At 38.0% G+C, this 19914-nt stretch overlaps 2 protein-coding genes across 4 annotated transcripts in view; one reads left to right on the plus strand and one right to left on the minus strand.

Annotated features, from left to right (window-relative positions):
- lars1b (leucyl-tRNA synthetase 1b) overlaps window positions 1-2396 on the plus strand; it is a 49322-nt gene extending 46926 nt beyond the window's left edge. Inside the window, exon 32 of the mRNA XM_073067304.1 lies at window positions 2054-2396. Within this exon, the coding sequence (XP_072923405.1) occupies window positions 2054-2259 (206 nt within the window). The 3' untranslated portion in view covers window positions 2260-2396. The remainder of the gene's footprint in view (window positions 1-2053) is intronic.
- Window positions 2397-10870: 8474 nt separating this feature from the next.
- The window catches only part of LOC140739212 (E3 ubiquitin-protein ligase SH3RF1-like), an 89689-nt gene continuing 80645 nt past the window's right edge, over window positions 10871-19914 (minus strand). For 2 of the 3 annotated variants that reach the window (XM_073067305.1, XM_073067306.1), the window contains 2 exons: window positions 16808-16975; window positions 10871-14305 (listed from right to left, as the gene is read on the minus strand). In XM_073067305.1, the coding sequence (XP_072923406.1) occupies window positions 14254-14305; window positions 16808-16975 (220 nt within the window). In that variant the 3' untranslated portion in view covers window positions 10871-14253. Of the gene's footprint in view, window positions 16976-19914 lie in introns of all 3 variants that reach the window. The other variant, XM_073067307.1, reaches the window with a different exon arrangement.

Below are 19914 nucleotides of genomic sequence, written 5' to 3' on the forward strand. Positions count from 1 at the left end.
ATTTCTTGAATTTCCAGTGATTGCCTCTCCCCCACCATTACCCATTCCCTCTCTCATCTAATTCCCTCACCTGCCAGTCACCTCCCTCTGCTGCTCCTCCCCCTTCCCTTTCTTCCATGATCTTCTGTCCTCTCCTATCAGATTCCTCATCCTCTAGCCCTTTATCTCTTTCACCAATCAACTTGCCGGGTCTTTACTTCGCACCTCCCCTTCTCCTGGTTTCACCTATCACCTATTACCAAGTACTTTTCCCTCCCCTCCCCTTCTTACTCTGACTTCTCATCTCTCTTATTTCCAGTCCTAATGAAGCTGCTGCCTGGCCCGCTGAGTTCCTCCAGCATTTTGTGTGTATTACTTTCATTTCCAGCTTTTGCACATCTTCTCTTGTTTGTGATCAGATTCTTAAATCAGATGTCTTTTATGCTTAAACCTCTATAAGGTCACCCCTCAGCCTCTAAGTTTCCAATGAGATTAAACCCAGCCTGTCCAGTCTGTACTGTAAATACAGACTTCCATTCTAGGCAATGTCCTGGCAAGTCTCTTCTGGAGCCCCTATTGCGACCACATCTTTCCTGTAGTTTGATAGCCACAACTATACACAATATTACAAGTGCACTCTAACCAATGTTTTGTGTAGCTGAAATGGCATCCCTATTCCCCCATTCAGTCCTCTGGCCCATAAAGATAAACATCAAATTTCACAGCCTTATCCATCTGAGTCAACATTTTCAAGGAGCTATGGACACAGTCCCAGGGTCTAGCTGTACCTCAGTGCTTCCAAGTGCCCTGCCATTTACTTTCTAAGTCCTAACAGTATTTGACTTTCCAGAGTGCATCATTCTGGATTGGATTCTCTCTGCCACAGCTTCATCTGACTTTCTAACTGACGTAACATCTGCTGTATCTTAAAGCGGATTTCTTTGTTGTCTGTGACTCTGCCAATGTTTGTGTCATCTGCAGACAATAATCATACCCCCTACATTCTCGTCCAATTAATTTATGACTGAAGGAGTTCACCTGAAGAGCCTAAGTTCAGATCGTGTGAACGGCACCTACAACAAAGAATTGAGCAATTCAACCCAGAGTCCGATGGTGTTGGAACTCCATGTGATCTGTCCTTTCAGTACATCCCAGATTGTGATGTGGTATATTGGTGATTTTTTTTTAAGTTGTCAAGCTAAATAAATAGGAATCCTGCCTGCTCTTGATTACAGCTTTAGTGCAGGAATGACAACATGCCTAGGATCATTCCGAATTGTTGTAGGTCTTTTTTTTGTATTGTTTTATCCATTGCAAAGCTACACTAGATAGCCATGTATGTCTGAGAACAGTTAAGTTTATGAGCGGTGATGGAACCTAAAACAACTTCTGTTGCAGCTATTTGAAAAGCAACAAGAAATTTTAAGAGTCATGGAAAAATACAGCACAGAAACAGACCCTTTGGCCCATCTAATCTGTGCCAAATCATTTAAACTGCCTACTCCCATTGACTTGCACTAGGACCATAGCTCTCCATACCTTTCTCATCTATGTACATATCCAAACTTCTCTTAGCGTTGAAATCGAGCTTGCATGCACCACTTGGGTGGGCAGCTTGTTCCACACTCTCATGACCCCTGAGTGAAGAAGTTTCCCCTCATGTTCCCTTTAAGCATTTCACCTTACCCCCTTAACTTCTAGTTGTAGTCCCACCACACCTCCATGGAAAAGTCTCCTTGCATTTACCCAGTCTTTATCCCTCATTATATACCTCCATCTAATGCAAGACTCTTCAGTGTAGCTTCTTAAAATACAAAAAGCTGTGCACGTTGTGTCTGTGTATATTAATACATTTGTAATTTATGTTTTATTATTTACTCCATGATTAATTGGTTTCTGTTTTGAACTTACTGATATTTCTAGAAGGATGTGCTGGAGATCTTAAAACTTGCTGAAGCAAAAAAAAGAGAAAAACCTATTCATCCTGCTATTTTTTTTAAGCCAAGTCCAACTTCTCTCTACACATCGGCGTGTTGCCAGTTGAAAGTATAAAACCAGTTACTTTGTGTTTCAGATCTTGCAAGAGTGAAGCTTATGAGGTATGAAGATCCACTACTGGGTCCCCGACGGGTCCCAGTCTTTGGGAAGGAATCTGAGGGTAAAGTACCCATTTCTGAGAAAGCATCCTTTCACATAGACCTGACTGCAAAGAAAATCCACCTGACTGACAATGGTTTGAAACTTGATGTGGGTGATACTTTGATCTATCTGGTACATTGATGCATATCGACACAATAAAGCTCTTTGGTTTCACCATGGTTGTCAGCTGTAAGACTTCCCTGTTGGTGTTGGCCTTTCTATTTGATTGCATTTTAGTTATCAATTTGTAAATGAATGGAATAAAACATTTAATACTCCTTTTGCTGTTATACTGGTTTTTAAACTGTGGTTTCCCACCTCAAGTTTTATACTTTCAAGCAGATGAGAACTTGTATTAAAAAGTGGGGAATTAAGACAGGCTCCCAGACAACTGTCTGTAGATTGTTGTTCTCTTGAAACCACAGTAAATAAGCTGGAAGAACTAACATCATAGTTTGGAAATCTTTTATATGATGTTATATGGGCTAGAATTTTGGATCTTAATTTCCTTTTCAGATATTGTGTAAGCAAATTGCCACTATGCTGTCTTGAGTTCAGTTGAATGAGAAGTGTACTCATTGAAACCAATAAAAGTCTTACTGTGGACCTGCTAGAGTTGATGGAAGGATGACCATAACAGAGACATAAAGAACTTTCATTGCATTTCTCAAAATATGATGTGCAGGTTCAGATGCAAGCATACAGTCTTTGAGTATCAAGGGAATTGGGAGCTGTTAGATTAGCATGAGAATGTAGTTGAAAGATGGAGCAAATTTGCTACTACTATTTCTTAACCAATCACAGTTTGCAAAAACAGCACCTAAGGATACTTAGTTGAGATGATGACACCTGAAATAATGTTTCTTTTTAAATAATTATTATCAAAGTGAGTGCAGGGATTTGGGTTGGAAAGGACAAAAGTTGAAAAGTTATTGCAGAAAGGCTGAATGGAAGTGGAAGATTTTTAATGATCTATATATTGACAAGAGTGCAAATCACTAATGATCCATAAAGTTCATTTCTGTACTACTGTAAATTGAGGGATATTATGTCAGCTAAGTTTGAATTTTATAGGATCGAAAAATATCTGTTTATGTAAGAGGTGAGTGAAGTCTTCTGTCACATTAGCAGATGTTAAGTCACTAGGTAATTCAAAATCTGAGAAGGGCAGATTATTGTTAACCTCTAGAGATACTACTAAAGTCAGATTTATGGACTTTGGAGACAAATCAATCATACAATAAAATGATGTTTGAATAGGCTTGAGGGTTAAATAGCCTACTATATATTATTGGATTTTTGAGCAATAAATAAAAGTGGCCCTAAAAAAAAGTTTTTTGAACTTTGCCACTAATAAATGGACGTCATGTAGAATTAACATTTTGCCTGTAGAAAGTAAAATCTAACATAAAACATATAGACTCCTTTCAAAAACCGATTTGTTTGGTCAAAGATGTGACAGTGACCTCTGAATCAGAGTCTGAGGCTAGAAATTAGAAAAAAAAACACAAAAGACAACCGTTTCACAAAAAAGCTTTTGCAGCAAGAACTGTCACACGTACCCCAAATTTTTATAGTCATTTGGCCCATTTAGTACATATCAACCTTCAAATTGTGTAAGGGATGAATGAACACGGTCGCGTAGCAATATATTCCAGGTAACATGGTCTAACGTGCTAGTTTGATGTACTGGCAAAGCTGCTCTGTAAATTGAATGATAGTATTAACCAAAGTTTTTATTTAATAGCCCAAAGAAGTTATGTAGACAAGTATAAATAAAATTGTCGAGAGCATCACAGGGGTCTCTCCCCACCTATTTGTGACATTTACTGGGAACGTTACAGATGAAGGGCCTGAAGCATAGCTAAGGAATTTCCTAGCATCCATCTCTTTAACCCATCACCATCAGCAAGAAGGTACGGAAGCAGCAGGACTGGGACTGCCAGACTGAGTAACAGGTTGTGAGACTGATGACTACCCTACCAGCACCAAAGTCTCCTCACTAGGACAGCGAGCTGTTTACTGTTAACCTCTGCTGTGCACTACATGCATTTTGAATTATGCTTTATTAACTTATTCATGGTGATATTTTTGTTTATGTGCTATGTGTGTTACATGTTTTGTTGGTACACCCTGGTCTGGAAGAACATTGGTTGTATACAGTATATGTACAGATGGATGATAATAAACTTGAACTTGAAAATCTAAATGTTCTGAATGACCCAAAAGTGAAAACAACAAAAAACATTTAAGTCATTGTATTGCATTAAACCCTGACATCTATCTGATTTCTGTGTTGTACCTATCTTGGAGTTATATTAGCTTCTCTTTATTGTTGATGGGTATAAATACTTTTTGCTATAAACTCATTAGCAAACAAGTACCTTTACTACTAGGAACCAATGATTCATGGTGGTGACGAACCATCATATTTCCAAAGGCAAATGTGAATAGGCAGTCCTTAGATTTGTAAACATAGCAAAAACATATTCTTGCATAGGCTCCAGAGCTTTGTGTATTTCAGGAAGAATGAGTTTTATGGGTACCAGTGTGCAACCTCTTCAGTAGCTGTAGTAACTAGTAGCTGTCAGCAGGGTGAGACGTGGAGCCGCCTAGAGCTGCCTTCTCTGCAGCATGACTGAGTATCTGGGAGCACTGCAATCTTGAGATACAAATAAATACTTCTTTTGTTCATATGATTTTAGGAACATAATTGTTCTCATCTACAAATCTCCAGTGTCCATCCACTGGCTAGTGCATGTATGTGTGTATGTTCTGATCTCAAATAATTTGTCTTTAGGTTTTCTCTCCCTATTTTTCGGTTAAATGTCCCCATGGTAACCATCTGTGCTGCAGGCAGCAGGCGATTACGACGCTAAGCGGATTGGCAGAAAGAAGCTGCTGAATGCCAAAGACAGAAGATTGTGATGCTTGTTAAATTGTGTATAGAAAGAACTATTTCACCTGCTCACAGTCTTTGCCAGACCATGACAGTGCAATTTATCAGCCTCTGGTTGCTGTTCAGTACAAGTTCTCCAACAGCCAAGAATTGGCTGTGATTAGCGTACAATACAAACAAAACAAAATAAGTGTTTCAAATGTGTTTTTTTTTTCTGCCACATATATTCCCAGTCAGAAGAAGTTTTTTTTGTGTCAAAGATTAAGAGTGCTGGTGTTTAGAAAAGTGAGGGACTGGGATTGAGAGAGATGATAAATCAGCCATGATGGAATGGTGGGGCAGAGTCAATGGGCCAAATGGCCTAATTCTGCTCTTGTGTCTTATGGTCTTGTATAGTGGTTTTCTCAGGTAACATTACACAGTTAGTCAAGGTTATTGAGGGTTTGCACAAGTTAGTGCAGGGATTTGGTGTGAAGCAGGGAAGGAAAAATAAAAGGTTCAAAATAGCAAACGGTAATTTTAGAACTTGAGGTTCTCTGTTTTTTGGGGTTGACCATGGATGTTGCATCCCAGGTGTCGATGTGATCGCATGCCAAGGCAGTACAATGTGGAGAGGAAGCTGTTGTCCATGTAGCAGGCTCCTCCTCTCCGTGCATCTGATATAACCCCAAAGGAGTGGAAGAGTCTGATGCAGTTTGCACCAGCACTGCCATAGGAGTTCCCAATGTGTCAAAATCATTGTAGGACTGTCTTAGGGTCTCCATCTCTAGATTTTTCCTTGGGATTTACTTCCCATGCCTTCACTGCTTTGTGGCTATACCCACTCATTGGGGAGTTCTGAGATCAGAGTTTTCCTTCTAGATGAGCTGCGAACCACGTCCGACAAGCCTCCATTTGCCTAAAGCAACTACTTTTATGGCACCTCTAACCCACCTTTTCCCCTTCTCTCAGTAAAAACAGTTCCACCAGGCTTAATAGCTAAACCACCTGTGAAGGCCAGGAAACACACACAAAATGCTGGAGGAACTCAGCAGGCCAGGCAATATCTATGGAAAAGAGTACAGTTGACGTTTTGGGCCGAGACGTTTTTGGCTGGACTTGGTTGTCAGAGGCTATTTGGGATGCATGCCATTGAGAGCATTAAATAGTTAGTGGGAGCTTATCCACACTACCACCTAAGCCCTAATAGCCTTAAGGTATCAATTTTAGAACTGATTAGGAAATAATGTAGTTTGGATATAACACAGAAGGGAAAAGATCCTGGATCAAATGATTGTCATTTTTGGGTGGAGTCACTATTTCCCTGGAGTGATGAAATAACATGTACTGAATCCATTTTCTGATCTGTAATTTCTTTATGCCAAATTTTTATCCATGACTGAAATTAGACACGCTGAGACAGATAGTTTTCAGACTCCTGACACAATAAGAGTTGTAAAGTGGGGAGAAAATGTCCCAGTCCTCAAGGGGGGAGAATATGTTTTCATTGTAAAATAGATCCATAACCAGAGGACACAGATTTAGGATGATTAGCAAAACAACCAGTGGCAATGAGAGGAAAGATGTTTTACATCTTCTTGTGATCTGTTTTGCATTGTCTGTAAGGTTGTTGGAAATAGTCAAAGGAACGATGATATAAAATTTGAAAGTAAAGTACCTGGTTATAGGGAAATTGATGGGTGAGATTAAACTTTACATCTTATCAAAGAGCTGACATCAGCACAATGGACTGAATGGCCTGTTTGGCGATGTAATTCAATGACTAATATTTTCCCAGATTTTCATCAAACTGGCAACAGAGTCTATAGAAGTGAGGCGAAGTGGCATCAACTTCATGGACGGTATATAGATTACAGAGGCGAAGGTATTTGCTACCCTGAAGCAAATTAGGGTGGATAAATCCCCAGAGCCTGACAAGGTGTTTCCTCGGATGTAAACCAGGAAATATAGGCCGGTGAATTTGACATCAGTTGTGGGAAAGTTATTGGAAAGTATTCTAAGGGATTAAGATATATGATTGGATGTAAATGGACAGATAAAGGAAAGTCAGCACGGCTTCATGTGTGGTAGCACAAGTCTAACCAATCTTATGAAGTTTTGTGAGGAAATTACCACAAAAGTGGATGAAGGCAAGGTGGTGGATGTTGTCTACATGGACTTTAGCAAGGCATTTGACAAGGTCCCGCATGGGAGGCTGCTTAAGGAAGTTCAGTCACTTGGTATTTGGGATGAGGCAGTAAATTAGTAAATTGGATTAGAAATTGGCTTTGTGGTGGAAGCCAGAGGGTGGTAGTACAGGTTTGCCTCTCTGACTGGAGGCCTGTGACTAGTGTGCCGCAGGGTTCAGTGCTGAGTCCTTTGCTGTTTGTCATCTGTATCAATAATCTGGATGATAATGCTGTTAACTGGATCAGCAAATTTGCGGATGAAACCAAGATTGGGGTTGTAGTGGACATCATGGCTTAAAGAGGAATCTGCTTCAGCTGAAAAATGGCAGATGGAATTTATTGCAGACATGTGAAAGCTTCTGCACTTCAGTAGGACCAACCAGGGTAGGTCTTACATAGTGAACAGTAGGGCACTGAAGAGTGTGGTAGAGCAAATGGATCTGGAAATACTGGTCCATCATTCGTTGAAAGTGGAGTCACAGGTAGATACTGTCATAAAGAAAGCTTTTGCCTTTATAAATCAATGTAATGAGTATTAGGAGATGGGCTGGTATGTTGAAGTTGTACAAGATGTTCGTGAGGCCTAATTTGGAACATTGTGTGCAGTTTTAGTCATCTGTCTACAGGAAAGATGAAAACAAAGTTCAAAGTGTACAGACAAACTTTACAGGGAGGTTGACTGGTCCGGAGAACCTGAATTACAAGGAAAGATTGAATAGGTTACGACTGTATTCTTAAGAATGTTGAAGATTGGAGATTTGATAGAGGTATACAAAGTTATTAAAGTATAGAAAGGGTAAATGCAAGTGTATAATTTCAAATCATCCATGTATAAAAGGTGTGTTAAGGTATAGCTCATTTTATTGTTTCTGATTTGGTCCCCAGTGTTCATCTGATTCAGTAAATTAGAGAGCAGGTTTAAAGGTAGACAGAACCATAATGGACTTAGGGAGTTGCCTTAGAAAATGCCTCGGTTTATTTTGATAACAGTGGTTGTTCTTTTTCATTATTAATAGGGTGATTACAGTACGCCAATGCTTCATCAGATGTTGCAGGAATTTCACAAGTATTGGGTGTAGTTTATATATATATATGTATAAAATATATTAAGAACTTATGTTAATGAGTGTGGGACAGTGTAAAAAGCCTTTTGGTAATCAATATAGCAACATGAAAGATCGTTGCTTTTCTGCCGGGCTTGATTTAGAATCCATTATCAGTTGTTCTTTTCATCTATTCATACCCTTGTGGCATCCTTTCTGCTCTTCCACAAGTATATTATCTAAGTGAGTGGTGATTAGTTGCAAGATACATGATGTTACGATTTTATATGTAGTTTGTAAATAAGTAATAGGATAATATTTTGATTGATCTTTTGAGATGTCCCCTTTAGGTAAAAGATATGTTTTACCTTCTGTCAAAAATTCAGGCCCCTTTTCAGTATTTTTAAGAAAGTGGTTGGTATGCATTAATATGTACAGGTGAAGACAAGTAAATTTTTTATACCAATAATTATGAATATTATCACTTCCAGTACTTATCCAGTTGTGGGTATATTTTATAACCTCTTTCGGCATATCCATTGCAACTTCAGGTACAGTATTTGAATTCTTCAAATGTGTGTGCGCATTCTTTTCCTCCCTAATCCAGCTTGCTTCTTGCTTGTGCATCTCCCTGTTTGACCAGATATTAGACCAAAAGTTCATTATCTCTGTGTTTGATGGCAATTCTGTGCTGGGGTTGGTGACATTTTGGTGCGTTGAATTTGGTTTCAAAGTCCTATATAAAACTTTTTCATTTTTTCTGAACGAATAATTCTGTTTTCTTATCTGGTGTATTTCAAGTATCTATTTAGTCTGGCTTTGTATGCACCAAGCTTTTGTTTTGGTTTATCTATACTTCCTTAGCTTTCCTCTTAACTTACTCTCTTGGGTTATGCTCTTTGTAGTCCGTTAGGCAGACTATTTCTGCTCTTAATGTTTCAATTTTATTTTTCAATCTTTTCTGCCATTTTGGTATTCTTGTTTCATTACTCAGTTTTCTGTTACTATTATGAGTGCCTCTATTTTGGAGCCATTGTACTGCACTGCTGTTAATGCTGCACAGTACGTTATTGTGTGTATTTCTTCAGGTGTTTCAAGTTTTCCTAAATGTTGTAACATAATATTGTTAAGAGTATTAGCGATTTTTGCAAATTTTGATGGCATATTTTGTTAAGGTATGTAGGGTATTTTTGTTGGCTTATTGCCCATATAGTCAGTTAGTGTGGTATTAAATAATAGGATAATTTTGTCTGTAAGCATCAGCATTCTATGTAGGCTCTGGATCTGTGTTGTTGCTGTTAACATCTGATTGTCAAGAAGACAAAATTCTTGTATTTTCATCAGTGCTTTGGTAGTTGCATCTTCATTATTTTCTTCTGTAGTTTTGTCATCTTTAGGTTGGTTTACTTCTAGTGCAACTTCATGTTTTATTTGGTTTAACATGTCTATAGGGATTGTTATCTTTTACTATCACATTGATCTGCTGCTCATTATGTATTTACTTGCATGGAGGGGTATTGAGCTATAAGCTGTTGATGAAGTTTGTCTCAGTATTCTGTCATATCAGTCTCAAGTTCTGTTATTTGGTAAAATACACACACAATGAATGTATTTACTTCTAATGACCATTCCATGTGCATCTTAATTGCTTGAGTGGTCTCAGCTGTAAGTGGACTGTTCCTTTGAGAAATACCTGCAGCAGTATTTTGTGCAGTTCTGGACTTATTTTAGAAAGGATATACTGACATTGGAGAGGGTTCAGAGAAGATCCACGAGAATGATTCCAGGAATGAAAGGGTTACCGTATGAGGAACATCTAGCAGCTCTTAGGCTGTATTCCCTGGAGATCAGGAGAATGAGGGGGGATCTCATAGAAACATTCCAAATGTTGAAAGGCCTGAACAGATTAGATATGGCAAAGTTACTTCCCATGGTGGGAGAGTCTAGGACAAGAGGACATGGCTTCAGTATTGAAGGACGTCCATTTAGAACAGAGATGCAGAGAAATTACTTCAGTCAGAGGGTGATAAATCTGTGGAATTTGTTGCCACGAGCAGCTGTGGGGGCCAAGTCATTGGGTGCAGATAGATAGGTTCTTGATTAGCCAGGGCATCAAAGGGTATGGGGAGGAGGCAGGGGAGTGGGGATGACTGGAAGAATTGTTATCAGCCATGATTGGCAGAGCAGACTCAATGGACCGAATGGCCTACTTCTGCTCCTATATCTTATAGGTGCAGCCTGTGGTTTGATTGGGCTACTTTGAAAGCTGGCAGTATCTTTTTTTCTGGTTTCCTGGAGCCTGCCCACCTATTCAGCGGTGCATCACTAGTGGTTCGCTTACTGTCATGCCCAACACTAGCTGCAAGCATGCCGTGACGATCCCCAGGCAGCGGCGGTATCATTCTGTTCTGTAGACATCTCTCAATTTCTAAATTATCATTTCTTTTCTTTCTTTCTGTGTTGGCAGTTTGTAGCCTCTTGCACACTGGCCATTTGTCTGTCCTGATGGGTGTTTACTCTCGTTGATTCTATTGTGTTTTTTCTATTTACTGTAAATGACTGCAAGAAAATGAATCTCAGCATTGTCTATAGAGACATATGTACTTTGATAATAAATTTACTCCAAATACTTTGCATCTAGATACGTTTCAGGAAGAATTTTTTTTTATTCTGCACAATGTAACCCTGTTTTATTACCGTCTCTTTCAATTTCTCCATTAACACATTACAAAAAAAAATCCACATCATAAATATCTGAAAAAGTACCACATTCTCATACAACAGCCATACCCTTAAAGGGTTCATATTGTGCAGTGCTTCCATTGTGCACCTGACCCTGCATGCTTCTACACTCAAGGCGAACCAAGTAACACATAAAGATTGTCTTACATTTTAAACATACAGACAATACACAGTTACATAACAAATGGGAATGGCATAAGGAACATTACATCTAGTACACAGTGACACCAAAAGTACACTGAGATTGATGCATTGTGCTAACATATCTTTAATGATTCAACTGAGATTTGTAATCCTTAAGATGATTTGCTGTCTTATGATGTTTTAATTGATCTGTATCCAGGAGTGCCATCTCAGTAAATTTTAAAAACATTTTTCTTCATGGGTATTTTGTGCGGTTTCTTCCACTCTAGTTTTAAAGTATTATAGTTATATTTCATCACTAGCTATTCATCTTTATTAATGTACTGAAACAGCTGCTGGTTTTCATTGGAGGACATTAGCGATACTCCAGTTATCACGATTTAACCACCACTGCACAGATATGTGCACCTCTGTGGTCAATGTGGCCCAGATCAGGAGCCGATCAAAATGAAACAAATTCATGCATTGCTATAGTGCTTTAATCACCTCCAGTAAATTTGGAAGGTGGAACATTAGAGGAACAAACATATCAATTTGTCCTAAAGAGTAATGAGATGAATATCCAATTGACTATTGCTTTGCTCATTTTAAATGAAGGCTTTCCTAGTCCCTTTCACATTGTGCTATGGAATATATATTGATCAACATTGACATGCTCAGGCAGACAAAATTGCTTCAATGCAGCATTTACTCCGCATTTCACCAGAGTTCATGGTAAATAAAGAGATCAAGCTTCAGAGTGGTATTCAAACCCAGAACCTACTGGCAGCATGAGTTTAACAGGTGAGCATTAGACTCCACATTGATAGTCAGTAGACCAACACTGAATTGTTATTTGTGCTATGCATCCCACAGTTACCTCCCTAGGTGTTTTTAAATGAGTTTCTAACTGATATGGATTGCTCAGGATTAAATGTAGCTATTCCACATGGCTTGTGCTTGTTTATACCAGTCATTAGAAACTTAAATGGTTTTCAAAATGATTGTGTAGAACTGACTATAGAGATTCCAGCTAGACGCACAAAAGTGTCCAATTGTTAAGGAATAAGAATCACCAAAATATTGAAAAGCCAGACCTTGAAATATTTGCTGATTTTTTTTTTAAAAAAGGTAATAATTAACACAAAGGCTGCAAATATACCCCAGTAATTTTATCAGATATAATGTGTGTTGAACCTCATTATTACAAGCTATGGATATATGGATTGTATACAGAGTTTAAAGGTGCAGTAATTTTTTTTATCTAACCAGGAAATCAGAATTTCTGCTTAGTGTAACATGCATCTTAATTACAATATTCTTCCGATGAGCATCCTTCCAAGCAGAGATGTAATTGTAAATATATATTTCCTGAAAATTGAAGTTAACTTTTAAGTTCTGACCGATTAAATCCAAGGCTCATGTCAGTTCAGTTAAAGCCTAATGATTTATCCCCTCACACTTGCAACAATTACATCTCTGCTCTAGAAAGAAATGGCCAAAAGATAATTAAATGTTTGATAAATACAGTACTTGTGCAAAATGACTTTGATATATAAGGAAGAGTGAAAAGGGGATAGAGAAAGAGAACAAGACCTTCGCACAGTACTGTATAATTAATGATTATTTGTATTTTCCAGTCAGATTTCACTGAATTGATTATTAAGTCATAAACAAATTGTTTGGATGTTGAAGGGTTAGAAATTTATAACTGTTTCTCTATTGATCATTCATTCAAAGGTTTGTGCTGAGTTTCTGATTTGAATTGATTTACCATTGACTTTACTGCCTCAGTGTTGGAGAAGAGACAACCAGCCTTTGTACTGCTGTGATCCCATAAACCCAAGATTGAACACTGCAAATTAAATTGGATCAAAAAGGACTTGAGCTTTTGCAGTATTTATAAGCAGCATGGGCATTAGAATGACAGAGCAATTGCTGTGGAGACAGAGGAGAAAGGGACCAACCACTTCCATATTTATCTCAGTTGGTCAGGCTTGTGAATTGGGCCTATTATCCAGTACCTGAGACCAAAGGGAGTAGCTAAAGGCAGACCATTCAATAAGTTTTGGTCATCTCACTGCCGTGAGATGGTCTGTGCATGGTTCAGGATCTTGCCAATATCAATTTGCAAGCTTTGCATTGTGACTGGTGCATGCACACCGGAAGGGGAAAAAAAGTACAAATTTCCTTCATGGAAAGGAATTAGTGAACAATAATCATGTAGCTTCATGGTCACTGTTACTCATATGAGCCTTTTCATTTTAAAAAAAATCCACATTATTTAAATTGACTGAATTGCACCATTGTAATAAATTTGAGAAATTCTGCAGATCTCATTGTAAAAACCTGTATGGGTGGTATGTAAGACAAGTTTTTCCACTGTACTTCAGTACATGTGACAATAATAAACCAAATTACCAATTTAAATTCTTTGACTACCATGGTAAGGTTTGAACTCGTGCTTCTAACCCACATCTCAATGATTACTAGTCTGTTAATATAACCTTCATTCCCTCCGTTCTGCAGACATAAAATGAGAAAACTAGGAGCTAACTTGGGAGAGCCATAGCATTTCAGCCATGTTTTCAGATCTCCACCAAAGGTTTTAGGTCACCATTGAAACTGAATTTTAAAAAGTGCTGAATAGGAGCTAGGTCTGACATCCTCTCAAGATTCTTTTTTCACATCTAATCAAAAATCAGAAATCCTCCCTGCAGACTTTCAAGAGTTCATTTATATCCTGAAGGTATTGCTGTGCGACATCACCCACTACCTTACCCAACACAGCCTTGCTCCTGGCCCCTATTTTCAGTGCTGTTCCATATTCCTTCCTTGGTCTTGCTTTGAGATCACCATTGAAGCAAGTAAGCTGTTGCAGCAGGGTGCCAGTTGCAGCTGAAATCTCAGCCAAGTAATATCAACAAAGACAAATGCCCACTCCTGGGCAGCCCTCAGGCCTCCATGCAGTTACTGCAGCTGCAGTCTCAGGCTCTCCATTAGAAGAAACAGCAATGAACAAGATTTACTCGCTGTTTCTAAAGTATTCTTCTTTGTTTTGTACACAGAAGTCACACAGTCCTAATAATATCTGTCAAAGAGTCCAGTTTTTATGTTCTGCAGTGCCCTCCTTTTATTCAATTAAGACCTTCTCTTAACTTCAAATTGGTTCAATGTATCTTTTGTTCAAGCACACTGTGCTTACTTGAGGTCTTTTTAAAGAGAAAGAAAAGATTACCATTATATTGTACTTGGAAGCCTCTTTGAGAGGGCAGTAAATATTCATGGGAAAATACAGCCACTTCCTTTAGAGGAGCAGATTGAGTACTAATAAGAAAGTAGTTATTCATACAGTGGAAAAGTCCCAGACTTCAATCTTAACTTTGATCAGAATGTTCACCCAGCCATTTTACAAATATTACTAACAAACTGTACAGATGGGCAAAAATGTACAGATGATATAATAATTAAAATTACTTCTATGTTCCAGCCCAACCTTTACTCAAACATTTTGTGATACTAGTTAGAAAGCGCAGAATGAAGGAAGATGAGTTGGTTAAACCCATTTCTTCCAGGTACTGAGGGTAATTTTTCCTTCAATTGTTGGGAAGAAAATGTTTTATTCTATTATGTTCATTCTGCATCTATCTGACTCATGTAATCTTGTGCAGGTCGCTGTAACATTTCCCTTTGCTCCAAAATAAATGAAAATTCTGATAGTTTACATTTACCTAACATTTCCAATGTACTAAAAATGCACCAAAATACTTCAAAGGATATAACTAACTGAATTTGAAAAACTTAAATGGGTGTTTCAACAAGGAATGGGTGAGGAAACAGGAATTTGAAAGGACAGATATAAAAGTAGCATGTAGGTTAATAAACCTACAAGAAAAGCAAAACAGAACATTGAGGTTAATGTCCAAAGGGATGGAACTGAAAGCTATAGAGATTAGGATAAATTATTTTGAATGTTACTAGAAGTACTAAGTGGTTCTAATCACAGAATTACAGAAAGTATTCAGATTTTGTAGAAGGTGTAAAAAGATTTAATAACCAGTAAGAAAAAAATGTGGTTCTATAGAAAAAAGGGGTAGCCCGATCAAGGTTTTTAAGATTTGAGAGTTTGGTTAGGTAGGTGTAGAGCCCATTTCTACTTGTGGAAGTGAACAGAACTAACGATTATAAATTGAGTCACTAATATAATCATTGAGAAATTGCCAGGCAAGCTGGGAAATAGCTGAAATGCCAAATTCACCACTAGCAGTAAGAGCAGAGACAAAATAAACACACACAATAAGAAGTTTGACAAATGCGTGTGAGAGAGAGAGATTTAGTGGGGTAGGAAGTGGTCTGTGTGGAACTGATATGAACCTGTTGGCCCAAACAACTTTTTCTGTACTGAAAATACTTGTAATTCTTTCTAAGGAAAACTCCTTTCCTCCTCTTTCATACCTAATCAATCATTTTACTGGTTGCAGCTTGCACCGCAGAAATGAAGACCTTTCAAACATCTTCAATCTCAATTTACCTCACAACTTCAATCTTATTGTCATCAGACCTTTATCCAATTAATTTGAAATGGAATTCTATAATGCCTGAACTGTTTTGCAGTTTGTTCTGAATTTAATTTGTCAATGAAAGGAAATTTTATTTGCTGATCATTAAATTTTAAACACCATCTGCCTTGATTCCTTGCATTCGGAGCCTCATCTTGAGTGTTGCTCATCTACAAGGTAGAAATCAAACCTGTGATAGAATGTACTTCCTTTTCCTCTCACAAACTTAGGAGTATTTTAAGCACCTATCTCAAGAACTTGCATTCTGACAGGACTTTCCTGATGATTAGCTGTCCCTCACCTTCTTTGAGAAGTTAATGAAAATGGATAAAGTCTTTCCCAGGTTAAATATATACAGACAGGTTATCTTTTAAAATTTAATACAGTTAAACCTTATGAATTTTGCTAAATAATGTCTCACCTTTAGTTCATTTTGGTTTGGACTAGAAAGTCATTCTTTATAGAATGGAGAAAGACTAGTGCAAAAGAAAAATGGCCAAATGACTAAAAGTAATAATTAAAAAGGATATCTATAATAGCTGGAATACAGTATATCTTTTCCACAAATGATGTTAGAGATACTATTCCCTTCAATAAACACCGCTATCACACAGATAGCTCAATAAGTGCTCAATATAAACACATCATCTTAATTTATCAAGTAACAAACAACTGTCATAACAGGTATTACCTATCTAACACTTACTGAATGACTTCCAAATTCAGCCTTACAAAGAGGATTATTATACTGTTAAAGCCAGTTTTTGATCTGCTATATACAGATTGACCATCTGATTGGATTAGTATGTACTCTCCAAAGATATTTAGTTGAACACAGCTGCACTCAACAGTGCATGAACCTTGGGAAAAAAAAGGGAGTTCCGATGTTGTGACTGAAAGAGGACTGTTATCTTTTTGGGAGGTAATGTAGGTGAAATTGGCTCCAGGTACCACTACAATGCAAGGTGTCAAGTTGGAGAATAATTAATTATGATCCTTCCCAGTGCCTATAGATTGCTACATGTGTTTAAGTGCATTGTGTGTGAAGACTCATATTGGCAACATAACTGTGTACACAGTGTTTGGGCCAAGCTGCCTTATTGGGATGATTCCACCTCCTTTCAATTCCAAGCAATTTTCGAATTTCAACCTCACTTTAAACTTTCTACAAAGCTTCCTGGGAAAAGGCCTGTCTTCCCACTCTCCGTGCATGTCCCTTGGAACCAGCCGTCCTGACGCTTTCTGTGCACTAGGACAATGTCACCCTGCTCCAAACTGAGCTCCACCTCCTCTTGCGCTGGATAAGAAAGGACGGCTCGGCATCTGTGGGAAGAAAAAGCAAAGGGGTGGTGAGGAGAAGGCAGCAGATATGTAGCTGACTTTAAACTTTGTTCTGTCCCAAAGGAACCCCTTTCCCTTCTCAAGCAGCTGGCTTGTCTGACCACCACACAGTTTTACTGAGTTCTGGATGTTGTCAAAAAGTCTTCCTGTGTCTTCTCTTTTACATTCCTCTCCCTCCTTCATGTGGACCTCAAAATTATTTATAAGGGAAAACAAAATAAATACTATGCAGGTTTTGTTTAAGGTGGAAACTCATTTAGGTAGCTGCTTACAGAAAGAATCAGTAGTTAGGCTTCAATATTCACTGAGTGACACTGATGAGGAAACAAAGTCTGACATATCTAGGTGATATCTCTAAACTCACTGATGAAATAAAGTAATGTGGAAGAGCAAACTATGAGAGTTAGGGGATCATAAAAGTTCTGCAAACATAATCAATAGATTAAATAAATGGGCCAGAAAATGAAAGTTGCAATATAATGTAGGACAATGTGAAATTATCCATTTTGTTTAAAGAATAGAAAAAGGCATAGAAGTGGCTGAAGGACAGCCAGTGATGTACTGTATGTAGATTTCCAGAAGGCATTTGATAAAGTGCCAAACCAAAAGTTATTGTGAAAAATGAAAGTTCGAGATAGAAGAAGCCGACACCCTTCACCAGTCTTAATGAAGGGTCTCAGCCCAAAACATCAACTGTGTATTCCTCTCCATAGATGTTGTTTGACCTGCTGAGTTCCTCCATCATTTTGTGAGTGTTGCTCTAGATTTCCACATCTACTGAATCTTTTGTGTTTATGATATACAGGGTAACACATTACTATGGGTTGAAGATAGAATCAGGGAGGAAGCAGAAATGGATCATCCTCTACTTAGCAAGATATAACCATTGATGCACTGCTGATCAACAATCGATACTAAGTTCTTTTGGGCACCAGATTTAAGAAAGGATGTATGGGCATTAGAGAGGTCCAGAAGAAGCTTACAAGAATAAACCCAGAAATGAAAGAATTAGTGTATGAGGAGTGTGCAATGTCTCTGAGCTTATACTCACAGGAGTTTAGGTGAATGAGGGGGGACCTTATTGAAACATACAGAATAGTGAAAGGCTTAGACAAAGTGGATTGGGAGAGGATGTTTCCTATGCTGGGAGGGTCTAGAACCAGAGGGCACAGCCTCAGAATAGAAAACTGTCCCTTTAGAAAAGAGATGAGGAGGAATTTATTTAGCTGGAGGGTACCGAATCTGTGGAATTCATGCCACAGGTGGCTGTGGAGGGCAAGTCATTGGGTATATTAAAGTGAAGGTTGATAGGTTCTTGATTGTTAAGGGCATGAAAGGTTATGGGGAGAAGGTACAAGTATGGCTTTGAGAGGAAAGATAAATCAGGCATGACTGAATGATGGAGCAGACTTGATGGGTTGAATGGTTAAATGCTGCTTCTATGTCTTATGGTCTTCTATTAATGACTTGGATGAAGGTACCAGAGATGTGGTTGCTACTTTTGTTCATGCCGTAAAGAAAGGTTGGATTATATGCCATGGGGAGGACACAAGGAGGCTATATCTGGATATAGATAGGGTAAGGTAGCAGCCAAAAAATTAGACTATAATATGAAACTTGATAGGAAAAATAACAAAGAAGCCCATTTCTAAAATTGAGAGATTGCAAGATACAGAGCAAACTGCTTGTCCTAGTGCACCTTTTGCAGCAGGTTTTAACATAGTTCTTCTACTCATCTACTAAAAGAATGTTATTGCTTATGGAATTGAATACAAAAGTAGGGATGTTATCCTTATTTAAATAAATATGTTAATGTGAGGGAAGCATTTTGAAAAACATGCCCTAAATTTCAGAAAGGCAGTTTGCAAGAGGATAGTTTGGTGAGGATAGACTTGGATCTGCTGGAGTTTAAAAGAATAACGTTTGAATTAATTGAAACATAAGACCCCAAGGGATCTTCAGAGAGTGAATGTACAAGATTTTAGAACTGGGGTGAATGTTTAAAAATAAGACAGAGAGGAGGTGGATTTTTCATTCCCAAAGGGTTGTGAGTTTGTGCAACACCCTTCCTCAAAGTGTGGCAGAAGCATAGTAGATATTTTTAAGGCAGAGGTAGACAGATACCCACAATGCAATGAGGTGAAAGATTCCCATTTAATACGTAATTAATGTTACATTTAGACCAGCCATATTCTCATGAAATGGAGGAACAGGGTTAAGAACACTTGTAGCCTAGTTCTGCTCCCAATTGTTATCTTTGGAGGCTTTTAGTTTAAAAGAGAGTCACCTGTGAAGATTCAGAGATATATTGGGAATTATTCATGAAACACATGCAGGTACAGCAAGAAATTAAAAGAAGCATTATGTTAGCTTCTAAAGTAAATTCAGCAAGTTATGAATTTTTGGAATTCTCACCTCAAAAAAAACTATTTTCTGTGTTTGAATATATTGAATAGGTGTTTTGGATGCTAAAGGAATAGAAGAGTTTCATAATACGATAGGAAAAGTTGAAATCAAAGACTACTTGTGATCTATTTCATGCTTGAACAGGCTCAATTGGCCATAAAAGCTTAGAATTGGTCATATTTCTTATGCAATGTTCTTACTAAGAGTAATACAAGACTTGCATTTATATAGACTTGTTCATGAACTGAGAATGTGCCAAGACTTTTTATGGCTGATATACCATGTTTTGAAGTGAAGGCATTACCTTCAGAGAGCCAGCTTTTGCTCACAGGAAGGATAAATGTGATAATGATGAGCTTATCAGAAGTGCAGTAAACAGTGTGTAGAATAGTAACAGGTTTCAGGAAATTTAGATAAGACTGTTTAAATAGGCAGACAGAAGATTGACGAAGTTAAACACAGAAGTGTGAAATGATTCATCTTGGTTGGAAAACAAGGAGAGTATGAACTAAATC

The sequence above is a fragment of the Hemitrygon akajei genome, chromosome 15 (genome assembly GCF_048418815.1).
Source record: "Hemitrygon akajei chromosome 15, sHemAka1.3, whole genome shotgun sequence".
Lineage (NCBI taxonomy): Eukaryota > Metazoa > Chordata > Chondrichthyes > Myliobatiformes > Dasyatidae > Hemitrygon > Hemitrygon akajei.